The sequence below is a fragment of the Ornithorhynchus anatinus genome, chromosome 20 (genome assembly GCF_004115215.2).
Source record: "Ornithorhynchus anatinus isolate Pmale09 chromosome 20, mOrnAna1.pri.v4, whole genome shotgun sequence".
Taxonomy (NCBI): Eukaryota; Metazoa; Chordata; class Mammalia; order Monotremata; family Ornithorhynchidae; genus Ornithorhynchus; species Ornithorhynchus anatinus.
Genome location: NC_041747.1, coordinates 525548 through 547454, shown reverse-complemented (window position 1 = coordinate 547454; position 21907 = coordinate 525548). Strand labels below are relative to the sequence as shown.

Sequence of the window (21907 nt, the reverse complement as noted above, 5' to 3'; positions counted from 1 at the left end):
CTGTTTCTTATTCCCCAAGTGGCCCACAGCAGCACAAAGGGCTCCTTGGACCCCCTCCTTTTCTCCTTCATTCAAGAAGTGGATCTCATCCCTCGGGTTTACGATGGATGGAGAGAGGTAGTTATGCAAGGCCACCGTGAAGCCGAGGGTGGAGTCAGTTGCCAACTCTGGGCTGAAGGGTTTGAAAACTGGACTTGACTGAAACATGATTTTTACATGGATTTTTAACAAGACCATTTCAAATAGAATGATTAAGAGCACTTTTATGTTCAGGACTTACAAAAAGGACATGGAAAAAGCATGGATCTTCTGCTTCTTAGTTCTCTTACCTAGGCAACCCAGACTTATCTAGAGTTACCCAAGTTTCAAAATGGAGGCATTACAATTTAGTTTTTAAAGGAGCTTCCATGCTTAATGAAAAGAAGCAGAGAGCTGATTTCACACAGGCTATTGTGGGATGGGGGGCAGTTGGGGGGACTCAGATGGAAAACAAGGGAAGGAAAAATATAAACAGTTTAATAAGGTCTCATGCGCCCCGACGGGGGCGGGGCACGATTGGGAGGCGTGATTGCTATGTCCAAGTAGTCGCCGATCTGGAACTTCTGTGACTGCAGTGTCATGGAATCATCCGTCCCCTTCCTGCCTGACATGGTGCTGCCGATCTCTTTCACTCTGCAGGGATGAGAAAGGCAAAGAGATCCTCGGCTTGATCTATAAAATAGTGAACAGGTTCAAGGGCCCCAGTCTAATCAGCAGTATTTGTTGAGAGCTTATCTCCAACCCTCTGGTGATATTAAGTGCTTCGCACAAAGTAAGCGCTTAATAAATATGACTGAGATGAGACAAGGGTAGGCAAGAATTCAGGGAAAGTCTCCTGGAGACATGATTTCAGAAAGGCCTCCAATCAAATCAGTCAATGGTATTTGAGTACTTAATGTGTGCAGAGCACTGTAATAAGCAATTGGGAGAGTGTAATACAACAGAGCTTTCAGGCTAGAAGGGAAAAGTGATGTGGGGCAAATATTAAATGCTTAAAAAGGGTACAGAGGCAGAGAGGAGTTGGCCTAGTTGGAGGAGACATGATTAAAGCTTTGAAGGGGGGGAGAGAGGTGGTCTGTGTAAAGGACCACCTCCCTGTGGGAGGTAGTTCCAGGACAGGGAGGACAGGGGCAAGGGGTCAGATAAATGGGATCAAGGGCCAGTAATAGGCTGGCTTTCGAGGAGTGAAGTGTGTGGGTGAAGTCAGTAAGGTAAGATAGGATGGGGTAAGCTGACCATGCTTTAAAGCCAATGGTAAGGAGTTTGAGCAACCATTGGAGGTTTTTGAGGAGTAGGGAGATAGGAGCTTATAAATTTTTCAGAAAAATGATCCAGACACTAGACTGAAGTACAGCTCTAGGTGGAGAGGATAAGGTACTCAAGAAGGTGTGGAAAGAGTGGAGAAGTTCACGTGTTACATTGTTGTAGGAAAATAATCTCACAGTGGAGTCAAGAAGTGGAGAGGGGACAGATTGGGGGCAAGAAGTTCTGGAAGAAGTTGAGGTAGTAACTGAGTCAAGGTTTCACAAGTGCCTGACTCGGGACAGTTGCAACTTGGAAGAAGAGGAGGAAAAGGGAAAACTAATAGGATGTAATGACAGACTGAATTTGAGGAGCCAAAGAGAAAGGAGTCAAGGATAATGCCACGGTTTCTGGCTTGAGAGACAAGGAGACAAGTGGTGGTGTCAACTGAAGATACAGGAAGCTGCCAAGCCTGGGAGGAAGCAGTCTTCTCTCCCTCAACTCCAGCTCTAATCCTGCAGGTCCTCTCAGGGGCCCCACCACACACACACGCGCGCGCGCACGCCTCCTCCACCTCCTCCCTGAGCATCCACTCACCCATCCACGCTGGGGTCATTTTTTGAACCCAAAACATATTTCCCATCAAATTTAAGTTACAGTACATATCTTGCCTCATCTCGTCATGCAGAACGATATCTGCAAAGACACCACAGGTCTGTGGTGCCCCCGCTGGGTGTCTTCACAGATTACTCACCGGTAGCCAGGTCTTTTGAGATCTGTAAAAACGATTGCAAAATTGAAGTGTGTGCCTTTCTTGCGTGCTTCTGGATAGACCTCTTTCACCAAACTGGTCAGTTCTTTAAGTGTTGCATCCATCCTGGTGGGGAAAAAGAGGGAAGAAACATCCATTCCACATAGAGTACAATACTAAAGGAGTCTGTCTTGCTTCTGGTGCACTCCCTCAAGCACAGAGTTCTACTCTGCCCAGGGTAGGAGATTAGCATATAGCACTGCCTGTTCATTCAATCATATATAGAACACAGTGTGCAAATAACAGTATTAAGTGCTTAATAATAATAATAATGTTGGCATTTGTTAAGTGCTTACTATGTGCAGAGCACTGTTCTAAGCACTGGGGTAGACACAGGGGAATCAGGTTGTCCCACGTGGGGCTCACAGTCTTAATCCCCATTTTACAGATGAGGTAACTGAGGCACCGAGAAGTTAAGTGACTTGCCCACAGTCACACAGCTGACAAGTGGCAGAGCTGGGATTCGAACCCATGACCTCTGACTCCAAAGCCCATGCTCTTTCCACTGACCCACGCTGCTTACTATGGGCCAAGCACCGATCTAAGTGCTGGAGTGGATGCAAGGCAATCAGGGTGGACCTAGTCCCTGTTCCACAAGACGCTCACACTCTCCATCCCCAGTTTACAGATGAGGTAACAGGCACAGAAAAGTTAAGCAACTTGCCTAAAGTCACACAGCAGACAAGGGGGGGAACAGAGATCAGAACCCATGACCACTGATTCCCAAGCCAGACCTCCTGCCATTAGCCCATGCTGCTTCCTGTACCATACTAAGCTCTTCGGAAAGTGCAGTATAACAAACCCAATCATGCCCATACAGTCAATTAGACTGTAATCCCATCATTGGGCAAGGATTGTCTCTATTTGTTGCCAAACTGTACATTCCAAGGGCTTAGTACAGTGCTCTGCACAGAGTAAGCACTCAATAAATACTATTGAATGAATGCCCACAACGAGCTCACAGTCTAAACGGGGAGACAAACAGTGTGGCTCAGAGGAAAGAGCCCGGGCTTGGTAGTCAGAGACCATAGGTTCGAATCCCAGCTCCGCCACTTGTCAGCTGTGTGACTGGGCAAGTCACTTCACTTCTCTGGGCCTCAGTTCCCTCATCTGTAAAATGGGGATGAAGATTGTGAGCCTCACGTGGGACAACCTGATTACCCTGTATCTCCCCCAGCGCTTAGAACAGTGCTCTGCACAGAGTAAGCACTTAACAAATACCAACATTATTATTAAAGTGGATACATTAGAGATCTCTACAAATGTGCGGTGGGGATGGGAGGCAGGTTGACTAAAGGAGCAAGTAGAAGGAGAGAGGGCTTGGTCAGGGAAGGCTTCTCGGAGGAGATGTTCGGCCCCGGGAAATAATAGTAATGTTGGTCTTTAAGCGCTTACTATGTGCAGAGCACTGTTCTAAGCGCTGGGGTAGCGAGAGAGTAACCAGGCTGTCCCACGTGGGGCTCACCAAATGAGGTCACAGGCACAGAGAAGTGAATAATAATGTTGACATTTGTTAAGCGCTTACTATGTGCAGAGCACTGTTCTAAGCGCTGGGGTAGAGAGAGTAACCAGGCTGTCCCACGTGGGGCTCACCAAATGAGGTCACAGGCACAGAGAAGTGAATAATAATGTTGGCATTTGTTAAGCGCTTACTATGTGCAGAGCACTGTTCTAAGCGCTGGGGTAGATACAGGGTGATCAGTTTGTCCCACGTGAGGCTCACGGTTAATCCCCATTTTAGAGATGAGGTCACTGAGGCCCAGAGAAGTGAAGTGACTTGCCCCCAGTCACACAGCTGACAAGTGGCGGAGCCGGGAATCGAACCCAAAAGAGCGAGCCGGGCAGGGGGGGGCGGGGGGGACGCTTACCAGGTGTAGATCTGCAGCTCGCTGGACGGCACGTTCCCGCGCGAAAACTCGTCCATCCGGTGGTGGCGGCCGTTGTTGGTGGTGAAAACCCGCAGCAGCAGCGGGCAGGTCTGCGGGCGGGAAAGGCGAGGCCGCTGAGGACGGACGGACGGACGGACGGGACCGGCCCCTCCCCCGCCTCCCTCCGGCCCCCCTCCCCCCCGTCGCACCTTCTCCCGATCGATGGGCTTCTCGGGCTCCTTCTTGATCTCCTCCTGGGTGACGCGCGACTCCACCGCCATCTTCCCCCTCCGGCCTCCGAGACGCTCACTGTGACCTCCGACCCCGGCGGCGGCGAGCATGAGCGCCGAGCTTCTCGCGAGGGCGAGCGCCGGGCCGGGGCGCCTGCGCGTTGAGCCGTCTGGGGGCGGGGGCGCGGACGGCCGGGAGAGAAAGCGGAGCGGGGGGGCGTGCGTGCGCGTCGGAGGCGGCGACGTCGTGGCGGCGCGCTCCCGTTGGCGGCCTGAGAGAGGTGGGCGTGTCCCCCGCGCTGGTAGAGTTCCCCTACCAGGCCCCTGAAAAGCGTTCGGCCGCTCCCTCGCCAAGTGTTTCCACTCCACCGTCCCGCCTTCCTCGTCAGGACCAACCCCTTCCCTCCGCCCTTTTCCCCCCGGAAGAAAGTTCCAATCTTGCGCCTCCCCGCCCTGTGACAGGCGCTGTGACAGTGAGCCGCCCGGGCCGGCTTTCCCCCTCACTCCCCGGCCGGCTTGGCCTCGGGCCCCGAGGGACCCACGGCAGTCGTGGGGAGATGAGGACCCTTTTAGAGGAGAGGTGGAGCAGGACCGGCCGTCGAAAGGCCCCGCTTGGAGCTCCGTCGGCCAATGGGTACAGAGGCGGCACAAGCCGAGACCTGCAAAATGAGGCAGCTCGGGAGAGGATGGTCATGGATTTGGGGAGATAACCGGGAGGCTGCCGGCGATGTCCCCACCCCGGGGCCCGATGTGGAAAGGCTTGGTCCAAGGTATCCGTCTTTAAGTACTACTTTTCCCCCCAATTCCATTCTTCAGAGAGAAGCCTTCTTCAGCCAGAGAAACAGCGTGGCTTAGTGGAAAGAGCACCGGCTTGGGAGTCAGAGTTCGTGGCTCAGTGGAAAGAGCCTGGGCTTCGGAGTCAGAAGTCATGGGTTCGACTCCCGGCTCTGCCACCTGTCAGCTGGGTGACTGTGGGCAAGTCACTTCACTTCTCTGGGCCTCAGTGACCTCATCTGGAAAATGGGGATGAAGACTGTGAGCCTCACATGGGACAACCTGATGACCCTGTATCTACCCCAGCGCTTAGAACAGTGCTCTGCACATAGTAAGCTCTTAACAAATACCAACATTATTATTATTATTAATCCCACTTTACAACTGTGTGACTCTGGGCAAGTCACTTCACTTCGCTATGCTTCAATTACCTCATCGTAAAAAACGAGGATTAAAAAATGTGAACCCCACGTGGGACAATCTGATTACCCTGTATCTACCCCAGCGCTTAGAACAGTGCTCTGCGCATAGTAAGCGCTTAACACATACCATAATTAGTATTATTATTATTCAAGGCACCTTCCCTCGGATGAATGCATCTAGCGGACCTCCAAAGAACCTCCAGGTGATCTGGATAATCGTTTTCACCCCAGCAATAATACATAATAATAATCGTGGTATTTATTAAGCGCTTACTATGGGCCGAGCACTGTTCTAAGCGCCGGGGTGGATACAGAGGTCATGGGTTCGAATCCCGGTTCTGTCACTTGTCAGCTGTGTGACTCTGGGCAAGTCACTTCACTTCTCTGTGCCTCATTTACCTCATCTGTAAAATGGGGATTAATTATGAGCCTCATGTGGGACAACCTGATTAACCCTGTACCTACCCCAGAGCTTAGAACAGTGCTCTGCACATAGTAAGCACTTAACAAATACCAACATTATTATTATTCATCCCCATTTTACAGATGAGGTCACTGAGGCACAGAGAATTTAAGCGACTTGCCCGAGGTCACACAACAGACAGGTGGCAGAGCCGGGATTAGAACCCATGTCCTCTGACTCCCAAACCCGGTCTCTTTCCACTAAGACACGCTGTTTCCCACTAAGTCTGCCTTTACCATTAGTCTTTCCCCAATTTTCTCCCAAGTTAATAGACTGTTAAAGCGGCCCTTTATTCCTTAAATCGAAGAGTTTTTGCCTCCTCCCCCTCCCCATTTGACTTTCATAACTGTGGCACTTGTTAAGCACTTAACATGTGCCAAGCACTATACTAAACGCACGATAATCAGATCAGATACATTCCCTGCTCCACGTGGGCCTCACAGTCTGTAAGGTATATAAGTGCGGGCAACCTGAACGTTACTTGTAACTGTGTTGTACTTTCCCAAGTGCTTCTTACAGCGGTTTTACACTCACTTAAATGCAGAATAGGTACCATGGCATACGTGGGAAATACAGCAAGTGATCCAGAGCCATACAGCAAGTGATCCAGAGCCATTAACTAAAGGATGAGTGGATGATTGCTCAGATAATGATATATATTAAGCTCCTCCTACTTTGTGCCAGGCACTGTACTAAGCGCCAGGGTAGATACAAACTAATCAGGTTGGGCAGAGTCAATGTCCCACCCAGAGCGCATGGTATCAATCCCCAGTTTACAGGTGAAGTAACAGCCACAGAGAAGTTATGTGACTTGCCCAAGGTCACACAGCAGACAAGTGGCAGAGCCAGGGTTAAAACCCAGGTCCTTCTGACTCCCAGGCCCATGCTCCATCCTCTAGACCCTGCTGCTTCTTGGTGCAGTGCACTCTATTAGACCCCTGGGAGGTAAAGAATCATCAGGTGTCACATTCCTGTCTGCTAGGAATTCACACACTAAAGTAAAAATATTTACAAACTAGAGTAGTAAAATTAAATAAATTGAGCAGGTAGTGCATACATGAGTGCTAAGGGGGCTGTAAATACATTCTTAAATGGTAGAGTTGGTGGAAAAGATGGTATGCCTCGAGGTCCTGGGAAATTAAGCAGGGAAAGCTTGTTTGAGGAGGTGGACTTTTAATAGGGATTTGACCGTGGGGAAAGCAGTTGTCTGTTCTTTGTGGGATGGTAAGAAATCCCCAAGATTGGGGAACAGTGAAGGGGTAGAGTCAGGAGAATCCAAAGTTAGGCTTAGGAGTGGGGCAGTGATTGTGCTGCGGAAAGCAGATAGGTGAGGTAGAGCTACTTAAAGTGAATTAGTCAAGGAGTCTCTAATTTGTTTTCAGTCACAGATCAAGAACACCAAAACAAAAGTGCCTAGATTCACCTCATTTCCAGGACAGGATTGACAACCTTTGGTTCCTCACTCACTTGTAAATCCGCTGTGCATTGATTTGCCATTTAGCTGTGAACACACTGTCCACCTTCCAGCCTCTCTAAAGACTGACTCATGCCTCTTAACCCTCCTAAAACAGTCTATACTGAAATGAAGGGCATTTTCTCACTTGTTCATTAAATTCAACAGTGTGTGAAAGTACTCGTTTTTGGGTGTTTTGCAGATTATCAAGGCATTTCAATTAGCCAATGAAACCTGTTTGCTGATCTTTCGACATTTCATTTTTAGAAATATCCATTGATGGATGAAACTGAGACTCAAGCACATGAGTTTTGAGGCAGAAAAAATTGTGAGTAGGTTGCAGAAGGTCAGGAAAAATGCTGAAATTCAGCAGTAATCCTTTGGATTGCTGAAATAGTAGTAAATGAATAGACCTTGAATTCCTTTCATCAGAAAATCTAAGCACTTATTTACAAGCTCTCAAGGTAAAGCTGAAAATGAAAATGGAGGCCTTACTGTGGCAAAAAGTTAATGAAAAAAAATGAATTTTCAAGAGAAAAAAAAATCTGACCCCAATTTTTTTTTTAACTTTGCTTTCTGACTCTCAGGCCTGTGCTCTATCAACTAGACCATGCTGGTCTTTTTTTCCAGGAGCCTGACAGTGCTTGATCCCAAAAACATAGTGAAAACCTGCAGTCGGGCAGAACTGACTGTATTATTACCAAACAGTCGCTAGCTGACAGAAAACTGCTGCAATGACCCCGGTTCAAAAGCTGTAAAGCTTTAAAAACTGACCCAGTGTAAATTGAGAATCTTAAGGGTGGGAAGGTTGCGATGAGAGGTGCCCGTATTCCCGAGCAAAGATGTTGAAATGTGCACCAATTACACCATCATTTAGCATCACTCCTATCCTTGCCTGAGTCGTTTCCTTTCTCTCCGGGTCCCGGACCCCTCTTGGTGAGGAGCCATGTGGGCATTTGGATATGTACCGTTGAAGCACCCGATATTCACCCCACCCTCAGTCCCACATCACCTTCTGACCAGAGCCGTAATTTATTGACGTTAATGTGTGCCTTCCCCTCTAGACTTTAAGCTACTGGTGGGCAGAGATCAGGTCTCCCAACTTTGTTGTACTGGACCCTCCCAAGTGCTTAATCCAGTGTTCTGCATCCCCGTGCGCTCCAAAAATAACACTGACTGAGCGAGGACCGGAGGGAGACAGGAGCGCTCACTCTTCCGGTCTGAGCTTGTTGAGCCGCCCGACTGAGTCGGAGAGCCACTGACTTCTGGTGAGATGCTCAGCTCTCCCGCCCACCTGCCTGGGCGTCAAGGAGTGGCTTGGGCTAGGGGAAGAACTGAGCCCTTGAAAACTGACATTCTAACTATGCGTTCAGATCACATGGCCAGGCCTACTATACATTCACTAGATTTTTTCCCAGTAGGCCAGTTGACTGGAAATTCCAGAAATGTAAAATAAAGGAAGAAATTCTGCCAGAACATGAACCTGGAATTCATTAGGGTGGGCTGTCATTTCTTTAAAAAATGCATCAGGGTGAGTGCTGCAGAAATTTTAGCAACTCCACAGACTAATAATGCTATTGTATAACGTGGATAATGCTTTATCAGTGGAACCATATTTTTTTTCATTCTTGGTATTGAATTACCTTGACCACATGATCATGATTTTATTTACCAAAGGAAAATCAAAAGTTCCTCATTTAGGGGGACGAATCTGTGACGCTAAGGAGAGAGTCACGATCTCCCAAGAAGTGGCCATTATTTATACCTCAGAGAACATGAAATTATTGACAGATGGAAACTGTTTTGCCCACTTCTGCTCAATTGCCAGAGCAAAGGCTTGGATGAAGGCTGTCCCCTCATAGAATATCTTTAGCAGTTGAGAGATCTCCCAGTTCTCTAGCAACATGGCAATTGTCCCCCCGATGTTGTAGGACTTTAGCTCTCTAACAGCCACCAACCTCACATTGGAGTTAGGCTAGGTGAGTGTTATCACTAAGGGTCTCCTACCCAAAATGTGTTGCTGCTGCTGGGTTGTTAAAATCAACTTGGGTCACCACTCCTTGGCCCAGATATCTCCAGGGAGTTGTATTCTTTGCCTTCTGCCCCACAGGAGGATCTTCAGCACTTAACACAGTACTTTTCACACAAGAGGAGTGCTGTAAATACAATTTCAGTTCAATTCAATAGTATTTATTGAGCGCTTACTATGTGCAGAGCACTGTACTAAGCGCTTGGAATGAACAAGTCGGCAACAGATAGAGACAGTCCCTGCCGTTTGACGGGCTTACAGTCTAATCGGGGGAGACAGACAGACAAGAACAATGGCAATAAATAGAGTCAAGGGGAAGAACATCTCGTAAAAACAGTGGCAACTAAATAGAATCAAGGCGATGTACATTTCATTAACAAAATAAATAGGGTAATGAAAATATATACAATTGATTGATTGACCCCATGAACTCCGAACAAGAAACTCAATTCTAATTGGATGTATGGCCTAGAGCCTCAGGAGTAAGGGAACCAGACTTCAATCAGTTTGATTCATCGACCCCAAACAAACCTGGTTGGGGGTCAGAAAGATGAGGTGAGCCCACCCGCTGTGAGGAGGCTATTGGCAGCTCTTCACCAGGATAGAAACTCTTCAGTGGCAAGGGAAGATGATTGCTGAATTTGGGTCCTTGCTTATGTGGTTTTTATTTTTGAGATTCATAGCACTTGGTGAATGTTCATCTTAGGCATGAGAACTGAAGATCATCACAAGTGTCTTGCAGTGTCAGCTCAGTGGTCCGCCCAGACCAGCGCCTCTGTTTTTGATGGTGATGAGAACAGATGGTGTGGGAGCACTGATCTCTCGACATCGGTCCGAGTGTCCCCCCCTCACTTTGCCTTCCAGGGTCCCGTCGCGGAACTGTCTTCCACGAATCTGCTCAATCTTCCTCAAGCCTTCAATCCCTTACATTTTCCTCACATAACCTTTGATGAACCCCTCATCTAGGGATTCATTTTTTATTTATTTATTTTTTTGCCTGCACAGCTGTGTGTGGCAATGAATTAATTCCACATTTGCCCCATTCGTGGGAGGACACACCTCCTTTTGTTGTCCGGAGCCCACCCCCTGAAAGCTTCAGTGCCTGCTCCCCTTGGGCACTTTCTCCACAGCCTTCCTGATCTCTAAACTTCAAGGAGTTTTTCTGCCTACCGGACAGCGTTCAGTCTTCTTTGTCCTCCTCCCTTTCCTCTTATTATTATGGTATTTGTTAAGAGCTTACAATACGTCAAGCACTATTCTAAGCACCGGGGTAGATGCACTCTTTGCAAACCTTTGTGCCACACACCCCTCCCTCTCCTGGTCACCTCACTTGCCCTCTGTGCCCCATCTCCAGCTCGTCCCAGTTCTCCCGGTGAGTAGGGGCCAGGAGTCCATGTGGAATGCCAGCGGTAGGTGTGTCGTGATGGGAGTATTGACCAAATGGTGCTTTTTGTTCGGTTTACTAACAACTCAAAAAGTGCCAATAATATTAAGAATATCCCTCCAAAAGCCTTCCCTGACTAAACTCTCATCTCTCCTCCCTATTGACTCCCCTAAGCACTCAGTCCCACCCACTAAGCACTTAGTTTCTCACCTCACCCCCACACTTATGTCCATATCCGTATCCTTTGTTATGCTTGGTTGTTTTCCTTGCTATAATTTATTTTAATGCCCGCTAGACTATAGACTCCTTGAGGGCAGGGGTTGTGTTTAGTATATTATACTGTATATTATACTCACCCAATGGGTTAATAGAATTCTCCACCCAAAGTCAGAGCTCAGTATATATTGACTGATTTGAGGAGTTTTAGAGCTGATTTGAGGAGTTTTAGTGGTTATGAAATTGACAGAACAATTGTTTGGGGTAGAAAGATTTGCCAGCTCAGAAAAAAACAGCCATGTTTTCTATGTTTTAAAGAAAGGGTTGGTGCGAATCATTGACATTCTTGGCAGTCAGGTCATATTCACAAGAATGTTTATTTCAATCATCAATTTACTTCAAAACACAAGCTAAAAAACGGGGAGGGGGGACGGGAGAGAGAGAGAGAGAGAAAACACACATATGAACAAACACCCAAACTTGGACAGGCATTTACTGTATGCAGAAGAAATTGCAAAATGGATAGCCAAGAAAGAAAACAATAACTTCAGTGTGCAAATTGTTTTTGCTTAAGGCAATTCTCTGACTTTCAGTTACAGAGCAAACAGGCCCGCTAAATTAAGAGACTACTGGAAAGTGAAAAACAAGGTGGTTACATGCCAGGTGAAAGCAACCACAATTGGCAGAAATTTGAACTGTTTTGTCAGGCACTATCACAGAGAAAAAAATGTTTTTCTTTATAGCGAAATAAAAAGGTTTGAAGTGAAAAGAAAAGCAACTATATCCATGAAAGGAACTCTGCTCCCCTTTTTGTAACTCATGATGCTTTTGAGGTCCCAAGGAAAGAAAGATCTTTTTTATAAGTAATGGCCCCAAGCGCCAACACCCCGGTATCTCTCCAAGGACATTTTGCCCTGCACACCGGTGAGATTCCCCGCATTTTGGTGGCTGAAGCTCTGTGACTTCAGGCTCCACTCTTCCCATGTCCTCTCCACCAGGCCTCTTGCCCACTCTGCCTGGAGCTGGCTTCCCAGCCTGGAGGCTCATGCCATCCCCCCCCCAGCCCTTCAGGGGATTTACCTGCTCTTTCTAGCTCTGAGGTAGCAACCTCTACTGTGGAAAAAGTGGGGAGGGGCAGGGAGGAGAGGGGGTCATCTGGGCAAGAGCAGAGGGGACCCTACAATTGCATTAGGGCCCGGGCTATAATCTGGCTCTGCCGGCTACCTTCCCCTTCTCCTTCCTTGCCCTCCTTGAGTGAGACGGAAGGCAGAAGTCCTGCGGGGCCTGAAACAAGAGCAGCAGCAGCACCACCTCTGGAGCTGCAGGCCTAATGCCCAGACCCAGATGGGGCAGACGGGACTTCCCCTGCTATTGGGCATGTTCTAGCTAGCTTCTTCGGTAGGAAGAAGCTGGAGGGGTTAACCTGGAAAGAGATAAATTGCGTGTAGGAGCGGCTGAGTCAGACCAAAGGCTGGCCGCCACTGGGCAGACTGGACCAGGGGGCCGCCTTCTGGGGTGAGGGTTGCCCATACCTAATGCTCTAAGAGTCATGACAGTGGATACGCCCTAAGGCATGTGATTGCCCCCTGCCCCTCCCCCCGCCTTAATTGACCTTTAAAATTCAGTTTTATCAGAAGGGATCTGACCACCAACCGGAATGCTCAGTACCCTTAGATTTCTTGAGCAGGCCTCAGTGCTGAAAAGAGGCATTCTGATCATCCTTTCCCCCCCACATACCCACTCACCTACCCTGTATTATCTTCTCCCACCCTTACGGGCCAGTGCCCAGAAAGTGAATTCTACAGCTGGTGACCCCACAGTGAAGAGCAACGGAAGGAGAACCTCTTCTGCCCCTGCCCACGATATCCAAATAAGGCACCCTGGCCCTGGCTACATGAAGCTGTATTTTGTGGCACACCCATGGAAGGCTGGAACCACCCCACTGTGCCATTCTGATACGCCTTTTTATAGGACATTACAAATGGCATAGGGGGCCCAGAGCACCCCAAGTTGCCCCCCCGGGGGCCCGGCCTGAGGCAGCCTGCTGGGGGATCAAAGCTGAGTGCATTGTTCTCAAAGCCAGTTCTTGGGTTTGACCCAGTACAGCCCACAGTGGTCTATGGTGTTTATAATGGAAAGCACAAATTCTCCTGCCACAAGAGTAGGCTGGTCTTCAGCTACGGGAGGGCTCCTGCTGGGTAGAAGAGAGCCAGGAGTCTAAAACAGGATGTAGAATAAATAACTTCTATTCTTCAGGAGGGCGGTCTTGGCAGGTCAGGGCCGAGGTCACCCTGGGAAGGGAAGCCGAGGGAACCCTCTGAAGCAGTTTCCAAGCTCTGTGATGAACGGATAATATCAGACTGCGTTCTCATGCCTTCTTCCTGAAGCTAGGAGGCGTGAGTGCGGTTTAGGAAAGGGTGGAGCTTCTGTGGTTTCTGTCCTCCAGGCTTCCTTTCTTCGATAGATTCCACCCTTTTCTCTGTCTTTTTCAGGAAACCTATAAAAATGGGCCTACTCTCTCCTGCTTCGCAGGCAGCAGAAAGCCGTGTGTGATCTTCAAGGAAACTGCCAGGGGATGGGGAAATAGTCTCCCATTTTTCAGGGGGAGCCTGCACCCCCGTGTTTCCAGGGGTATGCAGGACTGAAAGAGCTCGAGAGAAACCCTCTGTGCCTTGTCCCTGGTTCAGGGCCCAGAGCTCCTTTGGAAATAACCTCAGAGGCCGATGACATCAGCCAGAGATTGAGGGTCGGTGATTGGGGACCGGGCCAGTTAGATTCTCTAGGCCATCTTCGTCCCCTTCTTCCGCCTGCCAGGAAGAGGCATTGCTGGGCTGGCTTATTGACTCTTTCCTCTCCTGGTCCCTGCGGGACAGGACCGATCGCCAGTGTCACCCATCCCTCCTGCTGCTGTTTCTTGACGGTTCACTGGGCACTGGCCTCTCCATCAGAGTTCATCCCTCAGATCAAAACCCCAGGAACTCATAGCTCATCGCAGCCATACAGCTAGCCTCCGAGAGGATGGGCACAAGTGCCAATTGCTCTGTCTGGCTTTTGCCCGGAGGTGAGAGAAAATGATTTACAATCAGAGAAACCCATCCTACCTCCAGGCCCACCATCTCTAACCTAAGGAATATTTTCTCTGCCTTTGCTTAACCAAAGCAGCATTTCACCGGCAGCTAGGTTGTTGCTCACATTTAAAGCCTCTGTGGTGTCTAGCCCAGGCCTGTCTGTTTGTTCAGATGTCTTTTTGTCCCACACATCATTCAGGGTTTATCTGTGGCACTTGGAGCCTGGCAGGGGCTATTGCTTGTTTAGGCCGATGGCTAGGAGGAGTTCCTATTGTACCTTCTCTTCAGACTTCCTGTGCTGTTCCCTCACCACTGCCTCTCTCTGACACCTGCTGCTTCTAACAACTGCTGAGGGGAATAAATATCACCCATTGTCCCTAATCCTGTATGGAGAACTCCAAGAGAATTCAGCGCCTTAGGTGGCGGGAACACCAAAAAAAAAAATGGAAAAGAAGAAAAGCTAAATTTGGAAGTGATATTAGAAAGGAGCTAAGAATTGGGGAAAATTAGCCAGTGGGTACCAGTGAAAAGATTCAGGAGAAGCTGCTCCCAGGGCTGTGGCAAGAGCCTGGTGGGTGAAGGTGGGGATCCAGGGCTCCAGCCCAGGTGAAAAAGGCAAAATTTGAAGGCTGCTTGTGGTGGGGAGCCCCTCACTCTTTGAATGTTGGTTCATTTTACGTGTCATTCCAACAGGGTGTGGAAAGTATGGATTTTTTTCATCCCTTTGATAAAAGATAAGTGAGGATTGTGCTAATGACTTGCCCGAATCCTGAAGCATTTGCCTAAACTTTGACAAAAACAGTTTCCATTAACTTGGTAGTTTTTGTGTTCTTAATTCCCATATCTGGTGCTTGGCACATAGAAAGCAATTAACAAATGCCATTATTATTATTATTATTATTATACCTCCAAACCCTGTCTTATGAATAAGCCTGATAATGATGGTCTAGTGTCTCCCCTCGGAATGGTGGACGAGCCTTGGTCCTGAGACTAGGCCTGAGAATGTCTGCGGAGAATTGCCTCCAGTACTAGTGGCTTGCACAGAGGCCCCACTTGCACGCTCTCGTCCCTGCTGGGACACATGGTACTCAGAGCAAGAAGGCGGCAGGGGTGCAGTCCATTATAAAGGGCAGGAAATCTAACCAAAATGACTGCAGACACTGGGCCAGGCCATCTCTCTAGTTGGAGAGAGGCGAAGACACTCAAAAATACTAGGTATAGATTTAATGCTGTTGATTTCTTTGGGAAATTAATTCTATCTGGGAGCAGACAGAATTTTCATCTGTTAGGAGAGTTCCCAATGAATTTTTTTTACCTTTTATTTACCAGGGATGGACGAACTCTTCTGTGCACCTAGAAGGGACTGTTAGGATTTGTGGGAACCCTGGAGGCAAGTCTTCTTCCTAATTTAGAATAAAATGATCCCAGTCTTGTCAATGAGGTTATTGACATTCATTCATTCATTCAATCGATCGTATTTATTGAGCGCTTATTGTGTGCAGAGCACTGTACGAAGCACTTGGAATAGTACAATACAACAATAAACTGACACATTCCCTGCCCACAAGGAGCTTAACAGTCTAGATGGAAGGGATGTAGACATCAATACAAATAAATTAAATTGCAGATATGTGCTTAAGTGCTGTGGGGCTGGGAGGTGGGAAGAGCAAAGGGAATAAGTCAGGACGACATAGAAAGGAGTGGAAGATGAGGCTTAATCTGGGAGGGCCACGTGGAGGAGATGTGCCTTCAATAAATCTCTGAAAGTGGGGGCAGAGTAATTGTCAGATTTGAGGAGGGAGGGTATTCTAGGCCAGGGGCAGGATGTGGGCTAGCAGTCAGTGGTGAGATCGAGGTCACATTGAGAAGGTTAGCACGAGAAGAGCTAAGAGTGCTGGCTGGGTTGTAGAAGGAGAGAAGCAAGGTGCACTAAGGTGCACTAGAAGGGACAAGGTGGTGGAGAGCTTTAAAGTCAGTGGTGAGGGGCTTTGGTTTGATGCGGAGGACCTACGCTTTGCTTTTATCACAGAACTACCCGAAGCGGTCCATCGTTTTGAGGCAGGGGGGAAGGCGGTTTGTGTGTGTATGTGTATGTCTACACATGTGCATAGGTTTATAGGTTTATTTCTGAGGGTCCCGCACTCTGAGTTTGAGGTCTTGAGCAGCAGCCCTAAAGCCACTGCATTAAGCTGACCCTGTTTATTATTATGCCTGATGGCAATATTTCTCATTACCTAGCTGACTCTGTGAGTAGGATTAAGGCTCCCCAAGACAAACACATATTCCCAAAAGAGCTGGATTGAACAGCATCCCTTGGTTTTGCAGTTAGAGTCACTGAGAAAGGGAAGGGTTCGGCCAGACTTGTCCAGCCCCTGAATGGTGGCCAAAGGGAGAACAAGCCCCCATGGATTGAGTGGCATTGACCCAAGAACCGAGAACAGGCATCTGTCACAGTTCTTTCTTGTCATCACGTTTTCAGCATGCCAAAGTGGATCCCATCTGGGACTAGTATTCTGCAATACAGAACCTGGGCCTCTGATGTGAGATGGATGGATTTTGGGAGTGTGTTTCACCAATTATTGTAAACTCATTTTAGACAAAAGCCCCCCCAGTATTCATTGGTGGCCCTAAAAAAAATGAATTTAGGGGAAATGTCTTGCCTGTTTCTTACCAAAGAGATTCTTGGCTCATTTTACTCAGCCCAAGCTGTCCTCCGATTTGCTAGCAGTACGGTAAATTACTCCTTTCTTACAAGTGCAGCCAAATCTAAACAATGAACAGCCTAATCTGAAGAGAAGCAAAGTCTTTAAGCAAAAAGCACCACCAACAAAAGCCCATTATCTCCCCTGACCCCTTCCGAATCCTCAGAGAAGTTTGGGGGGTCTCCGGGGTCAGATTGGGTCTGGGGACAAATGGATGCTGGCTGGAATGGTTTTCCAAGCTCTGGAACCTTTTTCCTGCCACCCTCCCATCCCTGAGTTCACTGAGGGAGCCAGATTGCCTTCACCAACCTTCAGTGATTTTTGAATTCTGCCCTTGCTGGCTCAATTTGAAGCATTCCCAATGGCCCAAGCTGCGCTGAGGGCCTTCCATACGGGCTCTCCCCTGGAAATGACATCTCTCTCATTGAAGTGGAGAGAGGAAGTCACTTCATTGTTCCTTGCTGTGGGCTGTTCAGGTCTGAAGGTGACATCTGGGCTGTTTTCTCTCTCTTTATTTTCTTTCTCCCACGTAGTCATCTCCCTTAACAACTTCCTGCACCCTTCCTCTTGGTTTGCACTTGAGTGGGGCTACAAAATTGCATTTTGTCCCTCTTTGTTTTTCTTTTTCTGACCGAGTGTGGAAGCCGAATCCTGTTGGCCAACAGACCTGTATATCGAATATGGTTTCCTAGTGGAGTGGACAGAGTGAGCTGTCGAAGACTGGCTGGGGTAGCCAGAGGGGCTGGGGACCCCATCTCCCTGGAGATCTTTAAAGGCAGCATTCCAGCCCTGTCCTGGCATGAGGGGACATTATTCTCAGGGGATTTGGGTATAAGATTTTTTTTTCTCCCCAAGCATTCCAACAGCGCTTGGCATACTTGCCTTATCAAGTCATGTATCGTCCCTTTTTGCTGCACCCTGACCTCTTTCTCTGCACCAGGCCATTCTTGTGGCTCTCAGGACTGGACCATTGCTCTTGTGTATGGATGCTCCCCCTCATTTGCTAGCCCCTGTCCAGTTTTGGGTGGAGGATGATCAGACAGTAAAGGACAAGGCTGCCCACCTTGTTTGGTAAAAACGTGAAGAAGGCAGACGCTTCACCTTGTAAGCTCACTGAGTTCAAGTCCCCTGCTCTCCCTTCTCCCTCCCTCCCTTCCTCCTTCCCTCAGCCGGGAAGGAAACCAAGGGCAGATCATTTTTGCTTCAAGCCTCCCTCTCTGCATCTGGCCTGTGATCCCCACATCCATGGTCAGTGCTAGAGCTGCAGCCCTAAGAAGAGAACTGAAGCAGGGAGTAGCCGATAAGGACACTCCCATCCCAACATCCACCATCCACTCCCCAGTGCAAAACTCTACCCCAGAGTCAGAGACACACCCACCTTGGGGTGCTTGGCTTGTCCAGCTGCCTTGGTTGCTCTGTGGTTGAGGTGTGGAGTAAAGGGCAGAGGATGGTTCTCTGGGCACTGGGGTAAAGGTTTGGTTGCACCAGGGAGCGGTGCCAGGTGGGAGGTGGGTGAGGAAGGCAGATTAGAGCCCTATGTTTTGGGGTCGTTACTGCAAGTGTAAATCAGGCAGTAGAATCTCACCAATCCGTAGACCAAAAGGTATTTCTTCAGTTCCCTTTTGCTTTTCCCTACTTGTGATTCCCCTGATCTGTGCTAGTGCCCCCTGCTAGATTGTAAACTACTTGAGGCAGGGACCCTGTCTACTATCTCTAATGTGTTCTCCCAAGTAGCCAGGATAGTGCTCTGAATGGAGTAAATACTTGGTAAATACTACTGTTTGGTTGATTGATTCTGCTGGCTTCATGTGACAAAGTTTTGAGATTTCCTTGCTTGGTATCATGGATGGCAGAGAGAACAGCAGACACTTCCTTTCTTTTCTTCCTTCAAGCAAGGCCAGCTGCCTCTGGTCGTCTTTGCCAATAGTCCTCTAGAACAGGGCTCGATGAGAGGAAATTGACATCTCCCACTGAAAATCTCTAGCAGGAAAGGGAGTCTGTGTTAATAGCTCTGCAGAAGATGAGCCTGTGTTGAAATAGATAAAACTGCCTTGCCTCAGTACCTTAAACCCCTCTGCAGACCATAGCACAACGACTCCACTGATGTGAACGTTAAACAACTGCCAGGGGATTTTCAGGGTGGAGCCTCTTGCTGGCTCTGATTCTCTGTCCATCCATTCGCTATTTGAGATGATGCTTGTTAGACAGGAGAGCTGTTTCCTGGAAATGAAAGAACAAATTTTTCTGAGCCTTTCCCAGCTGGGGAGGAATCACCTGACCGTGGCTTCTCTCCCAGAGCCCTGGTGTCCAGCCAATCTCAGGGCCTCTCAGCAACAGGTCCCTTTGGGGGTGTGGACTGACCGAGCAGGAGGTGGGCTTCATCAGCTGAGTGACTGCAGGACAAAGACATCTCACCCAGTCCTTCCAGGCGGGCAGAGGGGGTGTTGCCAAGAGGGCCACTGGTGGATTCTTCTGGTGATGGGGAAAGCCCAACAAGCCCCGATTGGGCAGCGTTGAAAGTGGGAGGCCGCCCTGCTCATCCCAGTCGAATTCCACCACTGACCATCAGCTTCTGCACACTCAGCTCCTTGTGGGTCCATGTAACTCAGGCAGCCAGACCCCAGGACTGTCTGGAGACCAAACTCCCGCCCCCTCAGTGTGGCTCAGGGCCCCTCACCCAGATTCTGCTGAGCCTGATCATTTCTGGGCGAGATTTGCTTAAGTAGACCCGTGAGCACAGCTTCCCCAGCCAGGACCTATGTTCTAATTCCAGCTCTACCACTTGCCTGCTGTGTGCCTTTGGGGAAGTCATTTAACTTCTCTGGGCTTCAGTTCCCTCATCTGTAAAATGAGGATTCATTACCTGTTCTCCCTCCCCTTTAGCCTGGAAATCCTATGTGCATCAGGGGCTGTATCTGATCTGATTGCTTTGTATCCACCCTAGCATCAGGCCTGGCACATAGTAAGCACTTGACAAAGTAATATCCCAGTTATTATTATGGTCAGTCTTCCATATGGAGTACAGCTTCCAAAGCGGGGATCCATTATGCAGACTCTTGGACCCAGCGGCCCCCTGAGAAAAAACTCCACACAAAGTCCCAGTGTTCACATGGATGATTGCTCAAAGCAGGAAGGTGTAACTAGAACTCACTATCACCATAAAAAAAGTTACATTTCTGGATAAAAATAATTACCTACGAGGTGCTGGTCACAACTGATCTTTTTAACCAAGACTAGCCGTAAACCTATGTCTTTACAATAGTATAAAATATTAGGCAGTTAGTGGGTTTGCATTTGTAATGTTATGTCTTGGTTTAGATTCTCTTTGCATTGCTACCAAAGTGCTCACCTGTAAAGGCAGGCGAATGGAATTACTTCTGCCAATGCATATGCCTTTTCCAGGATTAACATGGATAATCTGATCCCTTTCCATATGTGCACAGACCTAAATAATTGTCTTTCAGCCAATCCCCAGAAATGACCGCAAAAAGGACTTGTTGCAGGCATTTCTTCTGGCTATTCTCCCTCCAACCCGCCCCCCTCTCCCCACCCCCCTCCATCAGCCACCAGCCCCATGGGCTGGACTTTGGGAGTGGGGACTTTTAACTGGCTGAAGACTGTCATATGTAGTATGAATGTAGTAGGATTTGGAGGGACTAATTCAATGTTTATTTTCTTTTCACCAGGAGACTTTTTCTGAGAAATTCCATTGCCCGATCACACTCAAGTGATTGTACTCATCGCATCAGGTATGTTATCTCATTTTACCTTTCCATGATTGTCATTCTTTTTTCTGCAGTGTCTAATTGGTGCTAATATCAATCAGTAGTATTGATTGCATGCCCATCCTGGGCTGTACACGATATTAAGCACATGTGAGAATGCTACAGAATTAGTAAATGTGATCTCTGTCCTCAACGATTTTATAATCTGGTAGTGCAAGCCGACACTAAAATAAGTTACAGATAGGAGGAAGAACCAAGGTACTTTAGAAATATACAAAAGTGATACAGAGTGGACAGGGGTGAGGGAGAGGCAGTGAGCTCTCAGTGGGACCAGGTGTTTCTGTGCAGGGCTCCCACTCCATAGGGCTAAGGGGGCCACCCCACCATTGAATTGGCCTCCTGGGCCATTAGCTTTCTGCTCCCCTCCTCCCAGCCATGGTGGGCAGGTGAGTGGCGTGCAGCTAGCCCACCCTATGGTTGGAGCCGAAACGTGGTTGGAAAAGGAGTCAAGTGGAGACTTGGCTCCACTTGGAGCCCCTTCCTATCAATCAGCGGTATTTATCAAACCCCACCCTCAGCCCCTCAACACTTATGTACATATCCATAATTTATTTATATTAATGTCTGTCTCCCCCTCTAGACTGTAAGCTCATTGTGGGCAGTGAACGTGTGTAACCAACTGTTGTATTGTACTCTCCCAAGCGCTAAGTAAAGTGTTCTTCACCCAGAAAGCTCTCATTGAATGACTGATTGATTGACCCATTTGCTGTCCAAGGTCAGAGAGACACAGAACTCTATCTTCATGGGTTACAGTGGGCAAGAGTGCGAGAGATTCTCAGTGTGCTGTTCACACCTGTGGATACACTCTCACCTCCCTTTCTCTCCTGGATACGTCTGGCCCCAAGGCTTGCCACCCAGGCCTCTGTAGCCCCCCAGGCCTCTGTAGCCCCCCAGGCAGGAGCCCCTGGAGGCCTGAGTCCAGGTCACCCTTCCGTCCAGCTCTTAGACCCTGGGCCCTCAGAGGCTCCATTTGAGTCCATAGCGTGGGAAGGGGGTGCGGGACTCAGGGAAAGGTATGGGGCCAGGGGATTGATGCGATGGGTCTCCCCTGAGGGAAACACCTGCCTGCAGGTCTCTATCTCCATGGCCCCATCTCTGTCCAACCCTTCACGTGGCAAAGGCTGTGCACCCTGAGAAGGCTATGCAAAGAAAGATGGTACAGCGGTCCATACACAGTGCCCGATTCCCACTGCCTCACTCCTGGTTCTCACGCGCTGTTCCGACTGCAACTTTCACCGGAGACCCACGTTCTGGCAAGTCAGTGGGAAGAGCCGGCATTTCCAGTGGCAGGGCGAGATCAGGAGGTAGAGTGGCACCAAGTGCCCTCCCCCATCCTGACTCGGGAACCGGCCAAGGGCACAATCCGCCCTGCCCCACACCTCCCCTGGACACCTCGCCTGACTCTCCAACCCCCTTGGCCT

The 21907-nt window shown here is 48.7% G+C and overlaps 2 protein-coding genes across 2 annotated transcripts in view; one reads left to right on the top strand and one right to left on the bottom strand.

Moving 5' to 3' along the window:
- Positions 1–243: 243 nt before the first annotated feature.
- Positions 244–4326, bottom strand: SAP18 (Sin3A associated protein 18). Its single transcript, XM_007664092.3, has 4 exons — positions 4170–4326; positions 3961–4070; positions 2036–2158; positions 244–672 (listed from the first exon to the last, which is right to left on the bottom strand). Exons 1-4 carry the CDS (start codon positions 4299–4301, stop codon positions 516–518), a joined length of 522 nt encoding a protein of 173 aa, XP_007662282.1. The 5' UTR covers positions 4302–4326; the 3' UTR covers positions 244–515.
- A 200-nt stretch (positions 4327–4526) lies between these two features.
- The window catches only part of LATS2 (large tumor suppressor kinase 2), a 43244-nt gene continuing 25863 nt past the window's right edge, over positions 4527–21907 (top strand). The window contains exons 1-2 of the mRNA XM_029047982.2: positions 4527–4960; positions 20388–20450. The gene's annotated coding sequence lies outside the window, so the exon portion shown is untranslated. The remainder of the gene's footprint in view (positions 4961–20387; positions 20451–21907) is intronic.